This window comes from Acanthisitta chloris, unplaced genomic scaffold, assembly GCF_000695815.1.
Source record: "Acanthisitta chloris isolate BGI_N310 unplaced genomic scaffold, ASM69581v1 scaffold18859, whole genome shotgun sequence".
Taxonomy (NCBI): domain Eukaryota; kingdom Metazoa; phylum Chordata; class Aves; order Passeriformes; family Acanthisittidae; genus Acanthisitta; species Acanthisitta chloris.
This window is the reverse complement of record NW_008693316.1, coordinates 27154-39090: the sequence shown is the minus strand read 5'-3', so window position 1 is coordinate 39090 and position 11937 is coordinate 27154. Positions and strand designations below refer to the sequence as shown.

At 38.3% G+C, this 11937-nt stretch overlaps 1 protein-coding gene across 1 annotated transcript in view; it reads left to right on the top strand.

Moving 5' to 3' along the window:
* ECHDC1 (enoyl CoA hydratase domain containing 1) overlaps positions 1–11937 on the top strand; it is a 31175-nt gene that overhangs the window by 7253 nt on the left and 11985 nt on the right. Inside the window, exons 3-4 of the mRNA XM_009083039.1 lie at positions 2495–2547; positions 4518–4598. Of these exons, the coding sequence (XP_009081287.1) occupies positions 2495–2547; positions 4518–4598 (134 nt within the window). The remainder of the gene's footprint in view (positions 1–2494; positions 2548–4517; positions 4599–11937) is intronic.

Genomic DNA, 11937 nt, shown 5'->3' with positions numbered 1-11937 from the left:
AGGAATGGATCTTGAAAAAGCTGCTGAGAGGAAGAAGGCATGAAGGAGAATTTCACTTTCCTTGGTCTCTGTCTAGAAGCCTAGGACAGAGGTTCCCAAGCAGTGAGCCAGGGAGGGAGGGCTTAGGAGCAGCTGGAGATGGTCTAGACATATTGTTGTATCTGTAGTGGAAATGGGCTCTGAGCTCTTGCAGCAAAACGAGCGAGTGGTGCAGTTTTTTACCTTAAGAGGGTGATTTTCTTCTTCCCTGCCTCCCCAAGCCCCACTGCAAGCTGTTTATCCTTTTCTTCCATATGCAGTGCATTCTGTATTTTACTTCCCTTTGTGCTTGTTAGAGTTCTTCTTTCTTCAAGGACAGTATTAGAGCTGAAAATATAATTATTCCACTAGACTGCAGCGAACACCTCTTAGAGTGTTTTATCTTAATATAGCCTAATTTTCCTTATCAGGAAGGTTTGAAGGGTTTATTGGCCAGCACTCATGCAATTGTGATTTTTTTTTCAGTGTCTTCTGTGCCTGCATTTTTTCCATAGGACGCACAGTAATCTCTCTAGCACCTGAGTGCTATGAAGTCCTTTCTTTTTGTCTGCTCAGTCATAGCTGTGTTTATCAAGCTGGTCTATTCTGGCATTAATCTTTAACTACCATTTTGGATTTTGGCATGAATTGAGAGGGCCAGTTTGAATGCAAGAACTCTGCTGTGATGAAGTGAAAAATTATGTTCTCTGAAGTGCTTTTTTTGCAGCTTTATCCTGACAGTTACAGTGTGGGAACTGTGCAAGTCTGTGTCTGAGAACTGCTACCTTGTGTATTTGGGTGGATTTTGGTCTTAGCTATTAAGAGAGCTAATCATGAAGGATTCGATAGTTCTTTAATTTGGAATGAAAATATTGCTATATTAATTTGTTAATAACACTCCAATATTAATTTGGAATGAAAATATTTGGTGTAGGAGATGGCTACAGTGATAAGTAAAAGCCTCTTTGTAAATCAACATGTGCTGAAATTTTCAAGGAGGCCTTTAGTGTATTAAAACTGAATTCACTGATTCTGCAGTGATTGTCATGGCAGCTTATATCTGCCAGAGATCTGTGCCTGAACACCATAATTCCAGTTGCTGTTGTGCAGAATATGTCTTGGGAATACATGACTAAATGGACAACAAATCACCTGAAGTTGACCCCCTATTATTTCAAGGTCCTATTCCAAAGATGTATTGGAGACTTACTGTGTATCATTTCTTTCCCTGAGGTGTGAGTCAGAAGCTTTTAATTCAGGCAGATTCTTTGACTTGCCAACCTCTGTAAAATTGCATTTTAGAAATTAGTAAATTCCAGTAAAGAGATGTTTGGTTTGTTCGGGGTTTTTTTCTTATTGTTTGGAAGACATACTGAAATTGTTACCTACTGCTTTGTTTATTTCTACAGTGTTCAAACATAATTATTGTTTTTTTAATCTGGGATACATAGTACATGTAGTTCACTTCAGTATTTATATGAACGTGGTGATACTGGTTGTTTAGCCCAGTTGTTTGTCAAGTTCCTGGTTAATACTAGATGTCTGAGAAAGAATATAATAACAAGGGAGGCAGATAGGCAATAATTTTACTTCAAAATATTCTCTGAGCCCCAGCAACTTGTGACTAAGACTTATAGAGCTAGAGGTGTTACCTGCTATGTAATAACCTTTTGTTGCTTTTTCTGTCACAAGTTTATCTAGTTGCTCTTGAATTCATGTAGAGGATGCAATGTCCTGCTGCCAAGTGTTCCACAGTTTAACTGCACAATGTAGGAAGAAATACTTGTTTTGAACATAGCAGCAACTGATTTTGTTTGGAGACCTTTAGTTCTTGTACTGGGTGAGAAGGGAACAATTGTACCTTTATTTACTATTGATTGAAAGGTGATGTAAAACATAAAGGATGAGAGAAATAAGAAGAACCTTCTTTCTAGTTTGTGTTTTTTCTTGGTTTTGTTTTGGTAGAGCTTTTTTTTTGTGGCTTGTTGTTTGGGTTTTTTTGGCTGAAATGCTTTTGGCCCAAGCAATAAAAAATTAAATTGGTAAATTGTATCTTGTCTCAAATTTTATGGATTTGGAACAGTATGCAATGGAAAAGTATGCAATGTACTATGGTCTTATACATACTTTAAAAACTCAGCTTTATGGATGTTTAACTGGGAGTGGGAAGAGGAAATTAAGAGGAAAAACTGTAAAATTTCACATCCTGGAAGTTCAGTATTGCATTTACTTTAATGGTGGCTTAATTATAACTGAAATTTATAGAAGTCGAATGAGTTCTGACTTTAATTTTTTAAACCTGATTTGTACTAGGTTTTCTATTTGTTCATAGTGGGATTGGGCAGGAATTTGGGCAAATTAACCAAAGAGGAAAAAAACCCACTAAAGTAAAGAATCCTTGCTCCTGTCTACTCCGTGTGTTTAATTGCTTCACATTAAGATCACTTAACATTTTTTAATTTCCTATTCGTTGTAGGATGGGATGAATATGTGCATGTTCATGCAAAGCACCTTAACCAGACTTATGAGGTAATATATTTTATTTACCCTTCTTTATGAAGTAATTATAAGTATTGGAATATATTTTGGCTAACTCTCTAACAAGATGTTTAAAGTTAAAGGCATAGTGTTGAGTATGTAATTATGAATCCCAGACCTTGTATTCACACATGTTAATCAGGTAGGTATTTTTGGATTTAAATTAGACCTTGACATTTTACAACTATTAGAATTTCCAGAGATTGGAACAGCAAAAAATCCTATAGGCTTGTATATGTAGAGCTAGGACATACCTAGAGTTAGGGAAATCTAGGCCTTCAAATTTTCTAAAACTAACTTCTTCAACTCATTAGCTCTGAAACTGACTTCTTCAACTCAATCGGTAGCTCTTAAATAACAAGCAAGGACAGCTTATGCAGCCTACACAGGTAGCATTTATTTAATATATTAATTCAATCTTCCCACTTCATAAGAGGAATGTATTCAGTTCTACCATCTGGTACTTTTGAAAAACACTTTTTCCTTTCCTTTAGATTTAGCTTCACTTAAGAAGTCACATTTCTATTAAATCCATGTGTGGTAGAGTCTGTCTTTTTTCAGCTCAGAGCTCTTTGAAGATAAATACCCTTTGTTTTCAAATATTCTTTGTTTTCAAATAATCTATATGAGAAACTATTATGAATTAACATTTTTTTGTAAAATTGCTTGGGAGATTGGAGGCTTATAGTAGTAGCACTGTAAGGAATCCTCAGGATTGCAATCCATTTGTATAAATTGGTCTCTGTATAATCAAAATTGATGAGGCAAAGCAAAGAGAAGGAAAATGCTTGAAGATTAAGCCCCTACCTCAGGTGTGTTGACTTTAGAGTATGCTGAAGCAATGGTTTGTGGAGAGCAGTGAACTGCTGTCTGAGGACATCTGTTGTAGATGGGATCAGTCTCCCTTAGAGGGAGCTGATTCTGACTGTGACCCTGAAAGTGGTGCCTCAGATGGATCACAGTGTGGATGTAGGGTTCTTGGACCCATGTCTCCTGGCTCCTAATAAACCACAGGATAAATGAGATTGCATCCTTTCAGTGGGTTCACTTGTGTCATGTATTGTATCAAGTGTGTTGCAGCTGGTAAGTGAACTTGGGCCATAAGAAGTTGTTGGTGCTTCAGTTAAAGTAGAACTAAAACCAAACATGGTCATGATTGGGAAGTTGATTTCTGAATATGGTTTGAAAACTGCTCAATGTGCTAAATGTCTTTGTAGTAAAAGATGAAACAGCTGTATCAGTGTGCAGATTCTGTGACTAACCAATTTCTTAGGGAACTTGGCTTATCCTAAGTCACTGTTCGTTAGTATTCACTTCACAATGGCAGTGGGGAAACATACTCTTCCTTCTTTCTGTCCTTTGAATTACCTTGAGCATGATTAAATACCTTGAGCATGATTAAGTACAACACCAACAAAGGTAACAGATTGCTGCTTTCCTCAAATGCTTTTGTTCTCAAAAAAAAAAAGAAAAAAGGTTTTGTTGATGGCTGAGATAGTAGCACAGTTTGAAGAAGCTGCTGAAGCTGCCATGGTAAATCTCATTATTTTTAGATAACCCACCCCTTCAGTTCTTTGTGTCCCTTTCTACTGCTTTCTGTAGTGCACTGGCTTAGAGTAGAATCTTGTGTTGCTGTCTTGACACTCCTCCTTGCACATGGTCTTTTTAGGTATAATCTATAGCAGGTATTTCTCATAAAATGATGCATGATCTCATTTAGTTTGATTGCACTTGATATATCTATCTTGCTGTTTCATTTTGGGATTCCATATCAATTATGCAGTAGTAATTTTGACATAAGTGGAATTGGTATTGTGCTACCCACAAAGATCTAGTTATTTGAATGAATTGGAAGAGTACATTTTTCTGAACTTTTACTATGAAGATGGTTTGGTAGAATTGTTTTGTAATTTCTAAAAGACTAAAAGTATGATTTTTGCTTACAAAACTCTCTTGTGTAGATTGCCTTTGATCAGTGTTGCACTAGTCCAAGGAAAAGCTTTTGGAGGAGGAGCAGAACTTACCACAGCGTGTGATTTCAGGTAAGACTAACAATTTGAGTAATGTTATGTTGGATCAGCAATTTAATGACTGTACATGTGAAATGGGGGAAGCTTGAGGTACCATTTTTACCAGGAGTAATGTCCCTGGGTTCCAAGGCATTTAGAACCAGACTTAGTCAGCAGACTTCATAGGAAAAAGGGGTTTGATTTCCTGATTGTATAGAGGAAAGATGATTTACTGCCAGGTTACACACTTTGAATCGCCGTGTAAAACAAGAGCAGTAAGGAACTATAGCAACCGACTGTGTTATACACCAAGTGGGTCCAACTCACCCCTGAATGAGAGGTCGGAGGACTGCAAAACTGTGTATCCCCCTGTGTCTCTTTGTGTGGATATCACAAGTAAAAATAAATAAATGTGTTCATTAGTCTGGTATTTCATGTTCTGGGTTTATTATTTGTAACATAACTTTGTGTTGAAACAAGAGTTTGAGGTGCAGGAGAAAGCAAATGAGATTCCGTCCCTGTTTTTTTCCATGCAGGTGCAGGGATTTGCTGGCATGAAACAACTAGTGAAAAACAAAGGGCTTTAATTAAAGAGACTGAATGCAGAATGGGAATGGGAAGAAACTAAAATAATAAAATGTCACTTTATATAAACCATTGCTAATGTGCAAACAGCCTTACAGATGTAACAGGATAAGCGCTGTGGGCAGCCTCTCTGAAAGTGAGGAGCTGGTGAAGTTCTTACCTAAGAGAAGGAAATGTGCTCTTAAAGAGGGCCTCAGTGTCTGAATGGGAAAGGTATTGTCCAGAGCAAGCTGAAAGCAGGTACATTCTAAAGGAATACTAAGGAAAGTAAACTAGAATATTACAGCGCCGTTCCTGCTATCAGGGACAGGCTTTGGTTAGAGGAGATGGTATCTGCATTGTCTGAGCCACTTGGAAGCAATCTTCCTTTGCTTTGAAAGTAGATGTGGCTGGGACTTTCTTCATATCTGCTCAGCACGTGGTGAGCTGAAAGCTCAGTTCTGAGTACAGGCTGCATTACAAATGCTGAGGAAACACGGGGAGAGGCTCCGTGCTAGGCAGCTGCAGTGCTGACAGGGGAATGCACCTGGGAGACTCAGTAGACCTCTCTGTATTTGTGAGTCCGTTGACAGAAAGTGTATCATGTTATCCCTAAATAGGAGTTTAGGGAATATGAACATAATGAAATGGAAATCTTTTGGCTCTCTGAAATATGTAGTCTCTACTTACGTTCCAGTTATGCTGTTTTGACATACTGTGTAATTATAGGCATTGTCAAGTAGCTCTTATTTGCATGAATTGAGCAGCTGCAATTCCTCTCATGTACTGCCATAATTTTCATAATAACTACAGCTGTTGATCCATCTTCCATTACTTTCTAACACACCCATCCAGTGCAACTAAATAGCAGCAATTCAGGAGCAGCAAATGAGACTTAATTAATAACAACAACAAGATAGAGAAACATACTCTGTGCTGTTATTTCTCCTGAATTTGAGAATTTTAATACTGGGGGACAAAATTCCTGGGTTTTTGAGGACTATGAGTAGATGTTAGCAGAACAGGTATTCTGTCCTGAGTCACTGGATGCCAAAGAGATACTTGAGACAGAAATCAGAGGGGTTTGTTTTCTTCCTGGAATGAACTGTTTGGATATTTTATTTTTTAAGAACAAAATCAGTTTTTGGCTGCTTTTAATTCTAGATTTTCAAATACAGTTCTGTTTTTCACAGTTACTGTGTAAGCTACCAAACTGCTTGGTTTTGGCCTGAAATATTTTCTTGTTTTAACCTCTGCCAGTTTTTATTACATTAACTATACTGATATTGTCAAAGTGACTCACTTGAACCAAGATGACTTACCTTCTCTGAAATATGCTCTGGCAGCATGATGCACACCTCTGCTAAAGTACAGGTGTGGACAAATGCAATTTGCAAATAGCTGAGGTGTTTTAAGATATTACTGATACATTCTTCCAGAAGCAGTTCTTGTGGCTAACAGTCTCACTCTGTTATAAGCTGGCTCATTTCAAATTGGATTAGGGAGGGCTTGTGTGCACTTTGGCACATTTATTGCTGGCATAAGGGCAGTGATGAAAAGTGAAAGCATCTTAGGTTAGTCCACCTTTGTTCTGGAGGAAGAGGTCTTCTCAAAACCTCTTATCTTAGCTGCTTTGTGGATTGTTACAGTATGACTGTCTAGAAGAGAAGCATCCTCATAAAGATCGTAAACATGTTATTAGGGAAAAAAAATCAGATGAGTCCAGACAAGTGCAAGGTAATTTAAATCTGTTCAGATTTTTTCTGATATGAAAATTGGAAATATAAGGCTTCTGGCACATAATTATTTATCTCAATTATTTCTGCAAAACTGAGTAATGTAGAACTGCGCAGGTCTGAAACTTGTTTGGACAGCTGAGCTTTTTACTACTGTTTCAAGAAACATAGACTTTTTGTAAGTGTACCACAGTTGAGCCTGTGAATGTGACTCATGGGTTCTGCTCCCAAATGTTAATGTATTTTGTGGTTCTGCATGACACTGCAGCAATTCAGTGAGGTGCCCAAACACTTATGATACTGAATTCATGGTGCAGTTTTACAAATAATTGAAGTACCTGCACTGAGTTCTCTATATGCACAAACCTGAAGTGTGTCTTGTACTTACATAATGTGTGAAGGTAAGGGGAACTGATTTGGCATGGTTGGTTAAGGTATTTGGTCAGGAGTACAGGAATGGTGGTGAATTGTTGGGCAATAAGCTAACAGATATGGGGCAGAGACAGTTGGTATTGAATCCATTAGTGCAATTAGTAGATCACAAAAATCTCTGAGCACAGTAGTTGCAGTGTACTACCAACCAATGGCCAGAATAACTAACTGTGAATTTTGAGCAGTGTTGTCTTCTATTTCATGTTTGTGCCTTTGAGAAGTCTTTTTGGGGCAATGTCTGCATAGGTTCTTTAGACACATCTACAGCTTTGAAAATTTGTTTCTATGACTTCCATTGACCTTCTGGTCTGATGCTTCTGAAAAATACAGTCTCTTTCCCCTACCCCATTTTTCCTCTCTAATGCTACTGCAGTTAGAGTAGAGATGTGTCACTGCCATGTCAATCCAGTTTAAAAGGTGGGACCCTCAAGACTGAGGATGAGAGTGCAAAGATGGAAAGCTGCCCATTTCTCTTGCCATTGACCTCAAAATGGGCTCACAGGTAGAGACAGCAGTGTTCTCCTTTTCTTCTCTAGAAATAAATTATTGGACTATAATTTCTTCAGCTCTGGCTGATACTGCACAGTTAAATTGCAAAGGGCCAGTTTCATTAGTCTTGTTAAGTGCTGAGCTAATTATTAGCTTATGCTAATAACACTGTGTTTGTCAAATTGGCCTTCCTGCATTTTAGTTGTGCATTTTCTGTATTTTTGTGAAATACATAGGCATGCTTAGTGTTCCATTTTAAGGTATTCCATGAAACACTTAGTAAGAGATACAGTGAAATGAAGTGTTATTGAATAGCTTCTGTTGTGTGTGTTCTTATGATAACTGGTGTTTATTTACTTTTACAAGTATGTGTTTAGTGCATTAAATGTAATTTATAGGAAATGAAAGGAGCAGAAGATAATATAACTACTACATAGATGTAGGCCCGCTTGACCAACTTTTCAGCTGTTGCTCCTTTCAAAAAGGGGGAGTGGAGGAAGCTGTAAAGACTTAAGTATTCCACAGTAAACTTTTTCAAAAACAAGTTTCAGAACATCAAGTACTGCACACCAGCTTCTTTGGAAATATTTTGCTCTGTGCAAGGTTTTGGGCTTTCAGTTTTATCAGGAGGAGAATTTAGGTGCACAAGATGCTGCTGTTTGAAATAAAGGTGCCTCAGTACATAGTAGCACTTTTCACTGGGCTGAGCATGGTATGAATGTAATGGGATGAGGTTCAAATATTCATGAGTTCTTGCAAAGTCCAGGCTCACAAGGCACTTCTCATTCATGTGACTGTAGTATTGCATCAAGAGAAGAATCAGTAACCAAATTTGAGAGTGGGTTCTCTGTAGAATAAGGGGGCTAATGTGTATGTCTCAAACACTGATAGCGGTGGAGGCAACCAAGGATTGTTGGTAGTAACACACTGTAAGAAAGAACAGGATGTGGCTGGAGAAGAAGGCCATATGGAGGTAGGGCAGCACTATTTTGGAACAAACGCCCTTGTTCATGCTCTGGAGATAAGCACAACACAGTACAGCACAAGTGCAGGAATAAGGCCAAGACATGGGCATGGACTGTAGGATGGGATCGAGACCACCCAAGGCCCCCAAAGCCTTCCAACCCATTTCCAGAAAGGTCTAGAAGAACGGAGTGTGCGTGGTAACTAATTTGCATAGAAAGCAAGAAACTTATCTCTGGGACAGGGAAAACTGATCCTATAAAATGGTACCCCCACAAAACCCAGGCATGCATGTGCCCCAAGGACCCTGGACATCTCAGCTGGGTCAATGCTGGAGCCAGCGCTGGTGATCTCTATTCTTCCTTTCTTTCTCTCTCTCTTCCCCTCTTTAACTTTCATTTCACCTTACCCCTTTATTCAAAACCCACTGCAATGTGCTTATACTAGGAGGTCAGGGACTAACATACCAATTTCCACATCAAGTGTATAATTTACTAATAAAACTCTGTAAGCTTTTGTGGACCCTCTGACTTTTGTTTTCTTTTCAACCATGAGCATCTATATATGAGTGTGTGTGTGTATGTAAAATCTCCTGCAAATCAGTCTTACCCCTTTATTCAAAACCCACTGCAATGTGCTTATACTAGGAGGTCAGGGACTAACATACCAATTTCCACATCAAGTGTATAATTTACTAATAAAACTCTGTAAGCTTTTGTGGACCCTCTGACTTTTGTTTTCTTTTCAACCATGAGCATCTATATATGAGTGTGTGTGTGTATGTAAAATCTCCTGCAAATCAGTTGGCAATTTTAGAATTCCAATGCAGTCATGCATCACTTCACATTTTTAGAGCCCTGGGAGGTTTGTTAGTACAAGTTTCTGATGAATTTTCAGAGATGGATTAGGGTTTTAAAAGTCTCACGTTTCCTGCCTTAAAGAAGGCTGTTCTTATTTCTGACCTGGTACATTTGCCATCTGGTTAAGTAATCACAGCACTGCTAGAAATGGACTTGAGAGCTTGTATTATTTGGCTTGTATTTATGGACTGGTATTGTATATTCATTACCAGTTTTCATTTGGGCTTGAATTTTATGTGTTTAGTCTTCAGGCAGGGGATTTTTTTTTTACATAGTGTACAATTCAAATTTACCACTGTTTGTTTTTAGTGAAAATGTAAATTACAGCAACAAAGCATGAATTTGAGTCGATGTTTTCTTTCTGAAATTGACTTTTTGTAGGGATTTACTTCATTCCAAGTCGGGTTTTTTTACCTTTCAGAGGCCAAACCATCTTATCCTGGGTATATGAGGTTTTTGTTACCAACATGTGTCTACATTTTAGACCACTTGTACCATGCAGTCTTACATCTTTTCTGTTGAACAATCCTGTTTGCAGCTGATAAAATGTGCTGCATGATAATAATAAACAGATAGTCCAGACAAGGAAAATCTTGGATCAGACAGATTTTAGAGAATATAGATCTGGACCCATGCTGATTCTTGCTGTTACACTGAGCTATTGGTCCATTGTAGGGAGCATTCAAGATTCAGAGAAAATTAACCTAGGAAGAATACAAATGCACTGAAATTGTCCGTTGTGCTTGCATCTGTGAAGCGACTAATTCCCAGTTTAGATAAACTGCCTGCAGGTATTTGACTTTGACCCTCTATTGCTGATCTTCACTACTAAACATTTTTTAAAAAAATATATATAATCAGATAGCTCCACAATTTGGTTAATATGAAGTCTGAAAAGCAGTTACATATTCCAGTCTGATTTTGAGGTGAGGTTTTATTGAGTTGTGGCTTCATGAGGACAGACTGCCTGAACAGTTTACCTTGATGTGGGAGAAGGGTGTCCCTGCTGCGTATTTCCAGCTCACTGTGTGCCTCTGTTTTGCCAAGCACCTGTGAAGATGCCTGTATAAGTCACTAAATTACCTCACTAAAAAGCAACAGAAAGCCTGGGTATTTCCTGTTCTTACAGGGAGTTAAGTGGCTTGTAAAGGGATGCAGTATTGACTAGAGTCAGTGCAAAGGAGGTACTAGGCCTCTACGAGATGACAAAGAATAAGGGGATGAGAGTATAGTCTTCCTCTTTTGGCTCTAGGGAGCTGTTAGATAGCCTCAGTTTCCCCTGAAGCCACAGCTTTCAACTACCTAACTGCACTGGATCAGCTTCCAGAGAATGTCTTCCAGAGTCCCTGTTAGCTATCTCATTTTTCCATTCTGTCAGGTGCTATTGAAGGACTACCGAAAAAAACCCTCTCCTTGTCACTCCAAGTGGAAATGTAGTTAACACTGTGGATCTCTGAAGGCTAACTATCCACATCAGAGTTCATTGAAATGACCAGATGTTCCCCAAATGACTCAGTTTCCCTGGGTTTTTGCAAGTGTAAGCAGGCCTAATTTTCAGTGTTCCTCTTCAGCCCCTAGTGGTTTTTTTTGGTTTTTTTTTTTTGGTCTCTGATCCAAAGCAACCCAATGTCTTAGTGAAGATTTGGAGCCCTGCAGGCTGGACCTTTGTGTTCCTGTTCCTTCCAGACTTACGCAAAACCGTGCGAAGCACAACTGCAGACTGTTTGAACCCATAAACCTTGGTGTCTTCAGCTTTCTGCTTTTTCCTGGATTGTGTAGTTAGTAAGAAATTAATTGCTACTGCTGTAACTCAGCAGTCACAGTAAGAATAAATCAAATTATAAATTCTTATGTTAAATGGATTCCTCTTGTGCTTAAACTGTTGTATATATAAAGACTTCTGCTGTATCCATGGTGTGGTACTAGGTGCTATCCTCCAGTCCTGTTTTGTGTGCTGATGATTCATGCTCTTAAACAAAAAGCAAATATATGGACTGAGGAAAATCTAATAATTTCAATTAGCATAGATTTGTTTGTGTGTGAAGGAGAGAAAGATTATAAATAAAAAGATAGCAGGGGAAGTTATACTTTTAGTGATAACTGGTCACACTCTTTTGTGTATTTATGGAGGATCTGTTACAGTTTGCTGAAAATATGCCTGCTTCTTGTCCAGTCAGTCTGAACATAGCATCAGTTAGTGATCTGAAGCTGGCTTGAGATCCTCATCAGTATAACTAATATGCTGTATTAAAAAGTAAAGAGGAGAAGCAGAAAGCTACTGTTTTATTGTAGAATTTTAATGTTAAATTCTCTATCCCATTTATGCCT